Source organism: Zerene cesonia, unplaced genomic scaffold, assembly GCF_012273895.1.
Source record: "Zerene cesonia ecotype Mississippi unplaced genomic scaffold, Zerene_cesonia_1.1 Zces_u009, whole genome shotgun sequence".
NCBI classification, from domain to species: Eukaryota; Metazoa; Arthropoda; class Insecta; order Lepidoptera; family Pieridae; genus Zerene; species Zerene cesonia.
The window spans coordinates 251,736-268,890 of NW_024045139.1; the positions used below are offsets into that span (position 1 = coordinate 251,736).

General features: G+C 31.3%; 1 protein-coding gene across 1 annotated transcript; it reads left to right on the forward strand.

Moving 5' to 3' along the window:
• The first annotated feature begins 2,910 nt into the window (after positions 1-2,910).
• Positions 2,911-12,741, forward strand: LOC119839195 (monocarboxylate transporter 14-like). The gene is made up of 6 exons (XM_038365406.1): positions 2,911-3,014; positions 8,978-10,110; positions 10,201-10,797; positions 11,309-11,524; positions 12,127-12,412; positions 12,541-12,741. The coding sequence occupies exons 2-6, from the start codon at positions 9,022-9,024 to the stop codon at positions 12,720-12,722; spliced, it is 2,370 nt and encodes a 789-aa protein (XP_038221334.1). The 5' UTR covers positions 2,911-3,014; positions 8,978-9,021; the 3' UTR covers positions 12,723-12,741.
• Positions 12,742-17,155: the final 4,414 nt, after the last annotated feature.

Sequence of the window (17,155 nt, forward strand, 5' to 3'; positions counted from 1 at the left end):
AAATAGGACATTGCACTCGATTTGTCGTTTTAATAGAACGTCGAGAAACTTGATGAGAATAGCAAGTGACATTTCGTTAGAGACATTTCAGATACCACTTTCCGATTTTTTTTCCCTTTGCACTTCTTGTGGCCCCAAAAATTTTGTTACAGGGCCCTATTAGGGCACGCTACACCACTGGGCGGAATAGTGAAGAGATTTCGTTGAAATATGAGCTAAATTTAGTACACCTTATTGTGTAGGTATTACTTTTCCGTCCGCACCTTTTCTTGGACTCAACGTTATCATGTGATTGCCGTTACCATGCAAATAAAGCGTGAAAAAACGTGTATTAGGGGATTAATACACGCTTTTTCACAATTAAATGTAATTAACATATTTGTAGTACATTCATTCAGAAGTATGTAAACGTATATTTATTTTAATTGTGATTTTAATTATGGGTGTGTGGTGTGAGCTGGCCCAATTTGTGCCGAAGCTTGCTCTACTTCGACTTTAAAAAATGTAGTGGGATGGACAAGTAAGCAAAGTAAAGCACTCTGTGTCCTGCCAAGCCGAGACATTTTTTTGTGAGTCTCCACCGACACGAACCCAGGACCTCTCGGTTTTACACTCACGTGTTAACCATTGCACCAAGGATATAATACCATAGATATAAATATTCATTGATCGAGGTAGGATTTATAAAGCAGATTGCAATGTCAGTTCGGTGATTGATTGTTGCAACTTGGAAGGCTCTTCAGATAAGCAGACAGAACGAAACCATTATAATCGTAGTCTTATTTTGTTTTATATTATCTACACTTATAATATTATAAATTCGCAAGTAATTCTGTCTGTCTGTCTGCTACGCTTTCACGCCTGAACCAATGAACCGATTTTAATGAAATTTGGCAAAAACATAGATGATAAATTGAGAAAGGACATAGGGTACATTTTACTACGGGAATACTTCTCATTCCCACGAGAAATAAAGTAAATCAGAAGATAGTCACTACTGCGCCGCTTCCTTCGACTGCGCTACCATGAGTACACGAGATATGAGTAGTCTCTAACTCAGGTTTACATGTGAGTGTAAGTACCTATATAGGTATTTGACGTAAAAAATTAATTTACTGAAAAACTATTTACTGTGGACGAAGTCCCGGGTATATAATATTGTTATATTCTATTATATTTTCAAGCGTTACTAATAAAACCTAAGTTTGATGTGACAAAGAGACAAAATTAATTGCATCTTTTGTATAAATAAAGAAAAAAAGCTTCGTGATTGACCGTGAGATTTCTTTTAACAGAAGACAGTTCAGAACAGTTAAGTAGATACTTGGTAGAACAGTCTAATATATTATACCATAGTAAGTAAATTATACAGAGTAAAGACAAGTATTTATACTATAGTAGTAGTGTTCACAAATTGTTTAATAGTGGTGATAACTGTAAAACTATTGTGATTTTTTAATTACTTAGGACATTTAAATACAAATTTCACATAAAAGGTTTTTCTTGAAGAAACTTAGACTAATAAATGAATGAGGGGAGGACAATCTTCTTTAAGAATTACGTATAATTATCTGTTCTTTGGCATTCCTAAGTTTTGATTTATATTGAAACTAGATGGCGCTGTATTAAATGTCGTAAGTTTTTGTGATTAAATTAAATACAAACGGGGGCAGGGTAGAAGCCAAGCACGAGTCATGTTTTATCGTAACAGGATAAAAAGTATTCTTGTTTTTTTGAAAAGGATATCCCAACTAATATTATTAATGCGAAAGCAACTCTGTCTGTTTGTAATTTCTTCGAGCCTAAACCACTCAACCGATTGGGACGATATTTGGTACAAAGATGGTTTAGGGCATGAGAGAGGACATGGGATACTTTTAATCCCAGAAATATCACGGAAACGGGAACTACACGGCTAGAAGCCCCGGGTCTGCCTGCTTTTTCTCTTGAATTCGATACCGGGGACTTATCGTAATCATATTACCTCGTTACATTTTCTATTGTGATGTATTTTTAGTAAACATTGAATGTAATGATACCATATATTTATTTTTAATAGGATTAACATCCTACGAATATTTTAAATGCGAATGTCACTCTGTCTGTCTGTCACTTCACAACTTGACCACTGACCTTATAATAATACTAAGCCCTATTTTAAAATGACAGCAATAAGGAAATTTGTAGGTTGATTTTCTTTTTTCCAACAGTTGGTAAAGCGCTGTACATAGGCATAATTTTTGTATCAAGTTTGTGAAATTAAGGAAATCGGTACAATATTAATTAAAATTAAAGAGTTTACGACATTGACACTGGGGTTTTAAAACTGTATTCAAGCACTGAGACCAACGATATTATTTATTTACCGAATATTTTGTGTTCGTTATCTCTTTACTTTTTATAGGGCGAATCGTTTTTTTTTATTATTTTATTTGAAATTGAAAGCTGGTGCCTTCTATGTGATCCTAGTTAAATTTTTTGTAGTTCTACACATATTAAAAAATATAATTAGTCATACAATATATGACGTAATACGTCATACTACCATAATATCATTTTTTTGTTGTTGGATTTGTTTTTAATACGCATTAATTTTTATATTGGATAAGTTTTACAACTATAAAAATCGCGACACAATAAACAATTAATTAATAAACAGTTCAATTTTGCATGTTATATTTGTAATTGCACATGAAAATCTTAATTTATTCCTACATGCGTATTTACACTGTTTTTTTTTTCGTTGCGAAAATAACAGAATACGCTATTTATAAAAATGCTAATTTTTAATGCTAAATCTGTTATTAAGTTCATGTCAAAAGTGTTCATCTTATCAGCAAATATAGTCACCCTACACAGAATCCAAATTCAGCAACTGTATATAAGATGATGCTGTTTTCCGTTAGTACACACACAGACTCCAAAGCAAACAGACGCAGGGTCAACGTGTGATCAATATTGACGATTCATATAAAACCTTTGTAGTGCATATGATAACTTATTTACTTCGCGTGGTGAGTGATTTATAATTCAATTTTAGAACGCTTTGAAATGTGAAATTCCAATTTAAAAATTACGCGCGGGTTTCTTTGTTTTTTTTTTGTCGGTGAGCTGAAGTGACTGAAATATGACAAAACATGACGTTTTCATTGGCTAGGGAAATAATTAGAACAATGACTCATTGATAAAACTTTTGTTATGACTGACTGACTACAATTGTTATTAAAACAATTATTACGTATTTTATAACAATTTCACAATCTTTTTTATCAATAGAATTTTGTGATAACATTACTGAGATTTATCTTCATGATGAAATTAAAAATGCCACCGTTTTAATTTACACTTTTATTTATATGTTAAATGTGATAAAATATGTAACTTATCGTACAAAGACTAGTCTGAATTTTGAAATGAGTTTTTTTTGAGTAGGTAAACAGCAAAAAAACCAAACAGGAATGATTAATTATTATAAGAGGAAATTCTCATTTATCTCATTGTCAAATTACTTATATACTATATATGAATGTTATTTCTTAATGGAAATATATATTCAGTTACTTATTAAAACAATTATTTAATACAAGAAGTTAGCAGTGATGCTAAAATTTTATAAAATAGTAAAATAGCATTTCCATACGAATAATTAGCTTAATCAATAATTCTTCGTGTTTTGATATTACCTACATGTTTTGGTTTTTATCTTTGAATATGTGACGTGTTGTTGTAGTGTTTTTTTCCCAAATACAATTAAATAAAAATAAATGGAACTAACACGATGAAAACATATTATTATGTTAAAATAACAAGTATATAATTTACAAATGAAAAGATAACGACTAAAAATGCATCAGTTAAAAAAATAATAATAATTCAAAACAATTGATCACAGGAATGCTGTATACTATATTGTCCTTCATATTAAGTAATAGTAAGGTTGGGTCCCTTTATAATAGAGTCAGGATAAAACATTAAGTCTACGGTTTTAACAGTCGGCATCTATCTATATCACATCTTAATTTTATATCGTGCCACAAACTTGCGGATAAATTATTTATACCGTTTTATTTATAACTAATATTAATTTCACTGTTACAATTTCAAATCGTACACTATAGTCATCTGATGATTATTTTTAATTGAAATGTTAAATTTGCACCTGGCTATAATAATTATCCGTTTAAATTACTTCTAATACGCGCACAGTTGCGTTTTCAAGTGTTACTGACCTATATAAAAGTATTTTTGGACAAAAATGTATTCTCAGGATGAAGACAGTGGATACACGACGGAATCGCGTGTGGCCGAGCAGTTAATAATACAATGTTTCTTTACACATAAATATAGACAATAATTATTGACATTAGGTTATTATATAGGGTATTTATTAGATTCTTTTTTAAGGGTTTCTTGTTTTTTAATTCACTCTGCTGAAATTCTTGTGTTTACCTAATGTACACATATTTATTTAAAATAGGATAAAGAAACATATTTCTCATCTGCGGCAAATCCATATTAAAAATTTGATGGTTTGAATTAAAAGCAATTGAGTTTGGCTTTATTCCCTACCTTTTACTTGGCGCTGGGGAATAGATGGATCTTCTTGCTGAGAAAAAGAGTACAAAACTACTTATTAGTAAATAAAAAAAATTAAGAAACATTGTTAGCCATATTTAACAATTTTGTTTCAATTTTAATTACTTCATCAGTTTTATATTTAATTATCAGACAAAATAATACCTATACGTGAATTTATTGAACATACGTATTTTCTCGAGCGTTTACGTAGATGCTATGTGACAATGAGTAATAAATAACAGAACTCTATTTTAGTGACAAAACACGAAAACGATCACGATTTTTATTAATTAACGTGTATTTAACACATTGTGTTAAGAAATGAGAAACTTAATTATTGTTTGTATTATTTTTGGTATGAGATTAGTGATTTTAGTAAATAATGGGACTGATAATAATAATATACATGTTATATAGATAAATTGTTTGAAGAATGATTAATAAAAATTAAGTTATTACGGGTTACCTTATCTTTTAATTAAAAAAAACCATTGGTACTAAGCATTTCAACAAATATAATATAAATAGATAGACTCATGAATCTTTCTCTTGTTTATTGTTAACTCAAGGATAAGTAATATCACAGATAACATAACACTATACTAGTAATAATATTATCTGTATTAAAGTACATATAACATTATCTGCGCCCAAGTGCACCTTACATTTTTAAAAACAGATGAAAACTCCACAGACGATACATGTCTATTGAAAACTCTGCTCTTAATTTCTCAACTCGATCTATATTAAGAAGTTCGTAAATAAATCGAGAGTTAATTATTTGCGGTATAACAAGCCCGCCACGCTGGTAATATCACGGTGTTTTTTTCTAAATATGTAAACAAAGAAATCTGTAAACAGAGTGTTTTGTGTGATCAAAAAAATAGGTATCGACAGCTTCAACGTACTATATAATAGGTGTATAATAAGGTACAGGATTTGAGGTAAATTATGAAGGATACTACTAGTTTTATTATCTGTGTTTGTTCGCGTTGTATGTACATAGGATGTTTGTGCATAAAAAGTATTTATACATTTATATAAGTATAATCTACTATCGCCGCAAAAAGAGGGCTAATATACGTTTGACGTTGATGTCTATGGCACCGAAGCTCTCAAACGGATGGACCAATTTTGACGCGATTTTTTTTATTTATAATTTTACAGTATTTAATGAAACTCGGTTTAAGATGGTAGCCGCCACAAAATAACACATATGTTTTATCAAATGGATATGTCTGCACTTACCCACAATATGGGTATCAAATGTAAGGGTATGACTAGTAAAATACTATATTATACAATTCATTATATATTCGTGATGACCGACGATATAAAATAATAAATTGTAAGATTAATGATTAATTTAACTGTAACAACCCCCGAAGGTTTTTAATTTCAATTTATTGTGATCTTATTCAGATCCATTTAGAAAAAATTGCATGTGAGAGTTAGATATAACCATCGTCTAAAGCCTTTTTATGACACTTCAATTGTTATGGTTTATATTTAATATATTAATATTAAAAAACACTACTCACTGTCTGTGTGTTAAAGTTTCAAGATCTCATTTTTACGGTTGTTAAAAAGCAAATGCTATGATAATTTCTCATATTATAATATTTGATCTTTTCTTTTGTTTAACTGTTATATTACACGTCATTAATTATTATGAGTCTTCGATGAATCGAGATAAAGTAGGTATCATTTTATAAGACATGGAACAGATACCTACTTGGAAAACCCTTTATGCGGACTAATTAATTATTGTTTGGAATGTTATGACTTATGAATCATCAGACAAAATAGTTCACATCAGACATAATATAAAGCTTCAATAAAAGTAAAATTTAATAAAAGAATGTGCAGAAAGTGAAATGGGTTTGATTAATTTAGCAGAATTAAACTAACTAACTTAAAAAATGAAGTTCGATCAAGACATAGCAATACAAAGAATTCTTCTATCTTCTATTTAACGTAAAATATTAGAAATACAAAACAATACTATGATATGATGATTACTTGAACAATGTACGGCTAAAATGTACTATAAAAGATAATACGTATGAGATATACGCATTATCCACATATAAAAACCCCTTAAAATAATCGCTATCAGTAATTAGGTAGTCGTATTTTACAGTATTAATTAGTCATGTTAATTTTTAATATATCTACATTCTCTTACACCCGAAATTAATAATGCATCTTAATTAATAATAATTAATAAGTCTTTGGAGGAAGGTGGAATTTCTCTACCGAAAATCGGAGGACCCTCGACCATTCTAGAATGTTGAACTCAGTAGAAGACTCAGTCTTGAAGAAAAGAAGACTCTGAATGATGTTTATTTCAGGTTATAGGATGCAATCTTAGATAATTGCATAACTTTCGGTCGTTCTCTAACTTTTGTATAATAGACTAGCTGCACCCGGCACCCGTTTTTCTGCCTTGCTCTTATCATTTAGGTGTATGAAAAATAGATGTTGGCCGATTCTCAAACCTACCCGATATGCACAAAAAATTTCATCAAAATCGGTCAAGCCGTTTCGGAGGAGTATGGCAACGAAAACTGTGACACGAGAATTTTATATATCAGACTAGCTGCACCCGGCAAACGCTGTTCTGCCTTACTCTTATGGGATATGAAAAATAGATGTTGGCCGATTCTCATAGATACCGGATAAGCACAAAAAATTTCACCAAAATCGATCAAGCCGTTTCGGAGGAGTATGGCAACGAAAACTGTGACACGAGAATTTTATATATTAGATAATAGTAGTTTTTCTAAGAAAATGGATGATAGATCAATCTATGGTTCAAACATTTGGATTAAGATTGATTGTATCAACGGAGTTCGGGCGTTAATTGTACAAAAATTGCGCTAATTTGTGTGTAAGCATCATAACAACTTCGTCTGTGAGTCATGTCGTTTGAACTGTCAATGGAGTATTTCCATAGTTTCTGTTAAATACTAATAAGGACTAATAGTGATTGCTATATTTAGAAGTGGATGTATATGTAGTGACAAGATAATTCTGCCATTAATACTTCAACGGTTCATTTCATATTCACAATGAAATGGCGGATGATTTTTCCCGCCTAAACTTTGTACACAATAAGTTATTTACATACCAATATTTTTCCGAAAAATTTAATAGCTTGTCTTATTTCTAACATTCATCCAACAAAAAATTCAGCAATATTCATGTTAAAAACGATGCTTGAACAAACATTATTGTACACTTTCATTTATAATTAATTGGTATTGTTATTGATCCGCTATCGTAAACAGCCAGCCCATCAATGTAAATGTTTCTACATATCCATTATCAAACATCCGTTCAGAAATGAAATATGCGAGATATACATTTTAATTAATGTGCACAGATGATTGAGGTAAACAAACTCGATGGTAAGACTGGAATTCCCGGGTACAACAATAAAGGTTCCGTACAAATAAGCTAAAAGGCAACTACAAAAGAAATGGTGACCCATGCAATTTATGTCTTATTATTATTTGATGTTATAGCGGGAGAGATACACTATTTTTGCATTTTTCAACAGCCTAGCTAGCACAATTCATAGCAAACAGCCTGACAGACAGACAGACAGCGAAGTCTTAAAATAGGGATGTTTTAAGATTTCACTGTCTGTCTCTGCCTTTCTTTTGCCCTTTGGGTACGAAACTCTAAAAAAAAACATTCATACATTATCTTCACTGGTTTTCTTATACCGCAATTACCTTTATTATATTAAATACGTAATACAATGAGCAAAAAACTATAAATATCGCTAAAAATCTTTTTATTTGTAAATTCATAGCGAGCGAGCGTTTTATTGCAGCTAATTGAAATGGCCTATATTAAATGATTCTGTTATTACAGTCTGTTAAAGACAATGCGGATTAATTTGGCTAACGATACCCCTTACGATAATCTTTCGAATATCATAGATAAGATGTGTTTAATTAAAATTTAAGTTTTATAATCAAATACTTTATAAATGAAAAATTATAAAAGTATATAAAAATGCATAAAACTGGATTTAGATGATTGAGGCGGGATCACGGGTGACCGAATATTCAGGCGTTGCCGTTACGGCTAATGAAGCGGGTTCTAACTTGTAATCCCTCGAATTGATGTTTTTTTTACTTTTTTTTTATTTCTCATGCCTTTAGTTTTCATTGAAATGTTATATTCATTCACCATTCGTGATTGAGATTGTAGAATGTTGAATGTCCTGCAAAATCGTAGAAATAGTTACAAAATAAATAGCATTTTTTATCCAATTATATATTTATTTATTATTGTACAAAGTATAATGTTACTTCACAAGTGAAGATTAGTTTACATATTTGTTATGTGGTAGTAGTTGTATAATATGGACCCTTTGTTTCAGATCTTTATGAACAAGAGATACCACGTTAAGAGATAAGCACAACAATGGTTGGAAATGAATCATACAAACCCAACGGCGAGGCGCATATCGAAAACGGCAACGATCTAAAACATGATATAAACAAAATTAACTCAATCAAATCAAAAGAAAGCAGCGAAATCGTAGCTCATTACGTTAAAGAGGATTCACCCCCCGTAGAAAGGGTGAAGTTTGAAGGTTTAGACGATGATAGTATTTATTCACACGAGACTGATGAAAATAAACTGCCCCCAATCCCTGATGGAGGGTGGGGATGGGTTGTTGTGTTCGCCGCTTTCCTTGTCTCAGCCTGTGCTGATGGACTTGCCTATTCATTTGGTATTTTACACGAGGAATTCACGAACTACTTCGAAGCGTCGCAATCGAAAACCTCATTGATAGGGAGCCTATTTATTTCTATTCCACTAATATCTGGACCTATAATGAGTGCGTTAGTTGATAGATATGGATGCAGAACGATGACAATGATAGCTGGAGTGCTATCAACGATCGGATTTCTGCTAGCTGCAATTAGTGATTCAATTGCAATGTTGTGCTTTACTTTGGGAACGCTGAGCGGGCTTGCAATGGGTATTTTGTATGTCACTTCTGTCGTCTCTGTTGCTTTTTGGTTCGATAAAAGACGCACTCTCGCCGTTTCATTAGCTTCGTGTGGTATCGGGTTTGGTACCCTTATATACTCGCCCCTAACTAATTTCTTTATTGAGTTATACGATTGGAGAAATACTCTAGTACTTTTAGCTGGAACCATATTGAATATGTGTGTCTGTGGTGCTTTAATGAGAGATCCAGACTGGTTAATCATAAAAGAGGAAAGGGAGAGGAAACTAGCTAAGACTAGATCAAGAAAATCTTCAAGTGCTGGATCGATTTCATCGAAATCATTAGGTGGCGAATCTGCCTTCTTGAGTGCTGATGAACTGAACGATTTATTGAAAAGTGGTCAGAGCCCGGAATACATATTGGCAACGCTTACAACTACTTTAGCTGAAGCAGAACAATTAGAAGCTACAACTCAAATGAATGCTGAACAATCTCGCAAACGAACGCATTCTGCTATACAACTGCCCACTTTTATACAAAGGCATGATGAGGTAAACGAAAGTTTGAACTTATTTTACCGTTATTATTTATTCTTTATTGACAGTAAATAAGTTAATTAAACATTGACTAATATTTTACAGGTACCAGCGGAGGTTATAGAAAAACTAATGACAAATAAACGCCTTTACAACATAATTTTACAAAACTACCCGCATTTAATAACACGGCGCCGTTCCGAAATAAATCTCCACGTAGATAATGTTGAAGCACCTGATTTACCAGAACCGGCAACGATGAAAGTCACTGTTATAGCAAAAAGACCGAAACAGCCTGAAGATGCTGCTAAAAGTAAAAAATTAGCTGACCCAACCGATAGCGCCGATAATGCGGCCAAACCTCAAGAAGATTCTTATACGCTTAAGCATAATTCTAGATCTGAAACCAAAATGTCATCTTCCCACCATGGAAAAGATCACACCCATTTGAAGCCAGAAGTTAAACATGGACATGGTCATAAAGATCAATTGAGACAAGTACCGACTACAGCCAGTTGGTTGTCCAGGCAGATCTATACAGACCATCACTACTTAAGAGACATGCCCTTATACAGAAATACAATTATGCATCGAGGTGCAATGATGAATATTCCCAGGTATAAGCTTAGAGCGTCTTCATTGCCGGATATCTATAAAAATTCATCGTGGTCCATATATTCTTATTATTCGGATGATGAACGGGTAATTATTCGAAATATATGTTTAAATCAGTAAATTGGGAAAAACGAAATTGCGTGCTCTATGACAATTGATTCAAATATAGCAATGATTTGAAATAGGCATAATATTATATGTCTCATCTTATGGAGGTCACTCACAAGTGCAGAAATTCATATTTTGCAATTAATGCTATTTATTATACATCAACGCAAACTTTTGTATCTACATTGTATCAATATATACACGAAAGAGCTTATTGTTTGAATTACCAATTGCTAACATTTTCATAGAATAAATGGAATCGTTTCTTAAAAAGGAATGAAGTATTAATCTATACTAATATTCTAAAGCTGAAGAGTTTCTTTGTTTGAACGCTCTCATGTCAGGAACTACTGGTCCGATTTGAAAAACTCTTTCAGTGTTAGATAGCATTTACTGAGGAAGGCTATAGGCTATATATTTACCACGGAGAAGCCGAGGCGGACCGCTAGTATTAATATATTAAAACAACGAAATATTTTTTTTCTTTCAGAAATGGCACGACAAAGTGATGGACACTATCAAGTCGACGTTTGACATGAGAATGTTTGTGGAATTCCATTTCGTTATGTTCAATATTGGCTCTCTTATCCTTTTCGTTTGGGCGATCATACCTTACTTCTTCCTGAAGTCCTATATGACAACGGTGGATATGGATGGCGGTGCTCTCATGATCAGCATTATTGGAATTGCCAGCGGTGTTGGAATCGTAAGTATTATTACATTTGTTTGGATCTATATTATGTGTAATGTTATTTTCTTTGAGAACTACATAATTTGTTTTTCCATGATGATAAGAGCGTCTTATAAGATTAAAGTTGTATGCTACGAAAATAGGTATGATACTTATCTTATCAAAATATATTTAGATGAAGGTTTGAAGGCATTGTTTGTGCAGAACTGTTGTTATTATATGTACAGATCTTTCGATTGTATGAATGGAGCAGAAAATAATTATGTAACAAGCAATACTTTAAGAAACTTCAAGTGATTCCTTCAGCGTATTTTTCAGTAGGTACTTAGTGAAAACTACACAATACCTACACTAACGAAACCTAAAATCTATCTCCGTACCAAATCTCATATCAATTTGATCAACTCTTGTTCAATATAGCCTAAATACGATACAAATATTGTTATTCAAAACTTTTAGTTATATAGCATTGAAATCTTTTATAAACGAGATTTTTGTTGAGAAATGATAGAATCCCGCACCGAGATAATTTTTTTTTCTTTTCTTTAAAACGTCTCATTGTTATTAATTAAATAAATAATTGTTACTAATTAAATTGTTATTCACTTCTTATTAAGGTCGGCCTTGGCTGGGCTGGAGACCAACCCTGGATCAACGTGACAAAGACGTACGCCATCTGCCTCATCGTCTGCGGCACCTCAGTAGCTGCTTATCCTCTCTTCATCACAAATTACTGGGGCCTCGTCGTCATATCTACAATCTTCGGCCTCTCCTATGCCAGCTCGTATTCCTACACTCCAGCTATCTTAATGGAACTTATGCCAATAGACTATTTCACTATTGCATATGGTTTTATTTTGTTGAGTCAGGGAGTCGGACATTTGATTGGCCCACCGCTTGGAGGTGAGATGATATTACCATGCGAATTCAACACCTTTTCTATAATATTAGTCTCGTTTATTCAAAGTGCTAAAATTTCTTAAGCCTCTAAATGTTATATTACTTTATCAACGAACTCGTGTTTTATCCAGGGCTCCTCTATGATCTAACTGGAAGTTGGGAGCTCACGTTCTATGCGGGTGGAGTTTGGCTTGTCATATCCGGAATCAGTATTGGCATCATCCCCTACACTAAGAACAGGCGCATCTGGGGCACGGGTGCTCTGCTGAAGGACATGGATGAAGCAGAGAGCAAACACTCAGTGAAGGTGTAAATAAATGTGTTTGATGTGATTTAATTTGTTTTATTTAATGATGTGTTGGATATAATACTTTATATAAATAAAATATATCTATTTTATAATATTTAATAAATTTTACTACAGATGAATAAGCCATAATAAAAAAGTCAATTTTTAATATTTAATGCAGTTAATGTTTAGAAATAGCTTGAATTACTTTAGTGCAACGATCTTCCTTTCTGATCTCAAATATAAATTACTTACTAGAAATCTGTGTTATACAATAAGGCTGTAGAGTGTTTGTTTGACCGCGGTAATCTTAAGAACAACTGGGCCTATTACAAAGATTCTTTCACCGTTGGATATGTACTTAATCCCTAAGTGATAAAGGCTATATAATATGTACCACGGGCCAAGCCCGGGCGGAGAGCTATATACAATGTTTGCATAAAATTGCCATGTTATATGTATTTTCGAACAACTTAAAAAAGAGGAGATTATAAATTCAATATCAATTCAACTGTAATTTTGTCTTTCTTACCACAGAACTCCCAGTCAACCCAATCGACTCAGTGAATCGATTTTGATGATATTTTTTTTTATTTGAAAGCTGATACATCCCTTATGGTCTTATTTAAATTTGGTCTAGTTATAACAAATCATAGAATGTTAAGCTTTTTGTTAAAAAAAGTTTAAAAATAGTTGTACCTCGTACCTGTACCTGTGATCGTGTATTTCATGTTTTATAATGCAGATCTATCAAATGTAAGGTAATTTTATTGAAGTAGGTAAATGAAGAGGAAGGCAATTGAGATTTAAGAATTATTTAATTGAAAAGGGAATGTCAGGGCGATTATATTTCATTTCATGAATTTTTAATCAATGTTGACCTTTCAGGCTACAACCTCCTAAAAGTTTTACGCAAACATCTCACTGAATTCTTGAATCAATGATCGAACACGTCCAGACTTTCCAAATTTCGAAAGAAATCCGTTATTAACTATCTAATCTATTAGTATCTAAGTAACTTTTAGTCCACATTTAGGGAGAACATTGTCACATGAAATTAAATATAGGGCAATGTCTGGCGCCTCCCAGCCAACAATAAAACCCAACCTACAAAGATTTATTAGCTATAATGCCTTAATAAAACAACTGACGTCATTCGGCGTCACGGCGTGACAATATTTATTTTTGTATAAAGTATTTAGAATATAGCCGACCGCGACGGTGATAATTTCGTTATAAAATTTTTATTATTTGCACCGTAAGCTATGATATAATAATAGTCGGGATCGAATATTCTGCGTGTTTTTCCATTCAATTGAGAATGAATATGCGACAGTCTAATACAGTCGGTAAATAATTATTTTTAACAATATGTATTTTTTTAATTCAACCGACCTTTTTTTAATCCACAGTTATCTGTATCGATACTGATCGTCCGACACCGAACCGGTGGTAAATGTTAAAACTATGACGATTCAAAATAGCTTCTATAAAAAGTCTAATTTATTTAGTAAATGTTTGAGTTTGAGTATATGTTTCAGTTTAACTTTGGAAGTAGGTTCCATCGGGGCTAGTGTAAATAAAACCAATAAAACACAAATAACTTTATACAACTTTATTATGAAGAGACAACAATTGATAAGTCAAGTCAACAATTTTAACATAAAATAATTAATTATTTATTTATATTATAGTGATATAGGCATTGATATGATAAGACTTTATGCGATATAACTAAGAATGGGAAAATCAATGATAATCACGAAAATAATAACATCAATCATTTGACAATCTACAGAGTTATTATAAAGCAACACAAGAATCTAGACAAATTAAGCTGAATATAGAACCTCCTTCGTTTTTGGGACGTCGCATCGCGGTCGGTTTGATTAAAGAATTTGTATTTTTATTTATGTTATAACTGTTTGTTCTATATTACCTGACTCTTATAAATACATTTTGCTAAAATTAGATGGTATATCGTAATTGTATGGCCATAAATGTTTTAAGGAAATTGATCTTGAAATTAGGGGGGTTGTTTCTATTAATTAATTAATTAAAATTTACACCAAAATTATAACAAAATTCCACTATCATACTAAAAAATAAACATTATAATCCTTATAATATCTCGTTTTTTATTTAAGACCAAAAATGATATGAATTACGAGAACTTAAAAAGTCATAGGTACAATATTATGTTAAGAAATTAAAGACTTGAAGAATTAAAGACTTTTAATGGATTTTAAACGCGATTTATTATTAACACAACGTTTCCAACACTTTGCAGCGAGCGTGGTTACGGGGAGACTTTCAAAGTCTTTAATTTCTAAATGTATAATACTCGCGTAAAATCAAACACAAGAAAAAACAATGTTGTGTTATTTTAACTCAGTTGAATAAAATTTATGTTGAAATTATAGAAATCACAAATTCCCGCCAACACGGTTATATTTTATGCATTTTCATATTTCGAAAGACTTATGCCTTTCTGACCACAGACAATACTTTATGATTTCCCGGCCAATTTAAAAACATTCGATTAGAAGTATGTTAACGTATATTATTAAAATTATATAAATTTTTATAAGACCCGATTTTGAAGTTAAAAAAAAATGTATAAATAGTATAAAGTTAAATTATTTCACTTTAATTTCAAATCAACGGTAGAATTAAATAGTACAACTAAGTACTATAAATCATAAAAAATATCATAGAAAAATTAATTTTAGTTTAAATATTATCTGTTATGTCGGTTACCCACCGTGCGAATACGCACAAGCACAAATATGGGACAACATTTGCATTTTTTTCCTTACATGCGCGCAAACCTTCATTCATTGCGCAATTGCTTGCACGCAAGTGACCGAGATAATTTAATTTTCATGATATAATTGGCACATCAATGATTGAAATTCAATTTAAAATTTAAACACTAGACAAATATTAAACTCGCCTATTATAATTCATCTGAATAACTACAAAATATAATTTATATGCAAAATTCTAACTAAATATTAAAATAATTCAGCTATTAAATACGATATACTGAATTGTAATACATATTATGAAGTGATAATATAATAGAAAAAAATAACGCAACAAATTTTGAATCTTACTTTTTTGTAGTAGTTAAAATTAAATACAATCAAGGCCTGAAAATCTACTTCGTTATAAAACGGTTAAATAATTCATTAACTGTTAATTATTAATTATTATATTTTATTATGTCTTAATTTCAGACTGCTACTTCTCAAAATATTTTTCAAACACAACCCAATTTTACAGATCGGTATAAGAAATAAAGAAAATAAAAAGAAAAACAACAAGATCAAAGTAGAACCTCCGAATCTTTACAATATTGCCATTATTAATTCATAATATCTAATATTTTAAATACATAATAGAAGAAAATACCCTTATCCCTTAAAATATATCATATCGGAAACAATTTGCACTAAACATTAACACAAAAATTAATACCCTACTATTAGAGACAACAATTAAACAGAGAAAAATATACAATTATATCATTTAATTGCTAATGACTAGATTACACATTGAACAGTCATCTAACATCTATATAATACTGATAAATTAACATATAAATTATATCATAATATTTAGACATTCACATTGTTAAAGTTTTTGCATTTGTAGATTGAAGAGGTAGATTAAGACTACAGAACTTACTTTTATCAATACATATTTATATCTATCATAAGAATTTTATATGATTTTCAATAAAAGGGAAAAACAATATCTTATTAACTTGAAAATTAAACATTACGAGGGTGAGAGAAGTGTTAAAAAATCGTGCACAAATATAATATTGGAATCGTGGAAAATATATTTATTTATATTAAGTGTAACATTCTTATATTATTATATAATATATAACAAGTTTATAGTATTTTGTTGATCCATAAGAATTTTTTCACATAAGCGTTAGACACAACCGAAACGTTGTGTACCTATATCATAAGACGGCCCAGCGTTGGGAGTGTTATAACTTTTGTGGGCCTAGCTTTTTAATATATGCTCAATAATTAATTGAATTCCAAACGAAAGATTTTTAACATTTAAATTTAGGTGTGGTTTTACGGTTTATATGCTATTATATAATGCTCAAACACAGTAAAAGGTCATTAATAAAAAAAGCTCACAACCACACAACGCCACAACGCGATATTCATATGGCTCTAATGAAAATGCTCACAACGTGTTGTGTCTATGATGACGTGTTCACAGCATTAATTGATTTACCATAACCCAATGAACAGACTTTTATTATCTACTTGAAACAATTTTGAAGTGTCTGTGAACTAATTCTTATTATTTTTGATATTAATTTATCCTGGTCACTTACCTGCAGACATTCATACAACATACGATTTTTTGCCTTCGTGCGAAGGTTGTCAAAAAGTGAAGAAACATTTGAAAATGTCGATCTACAT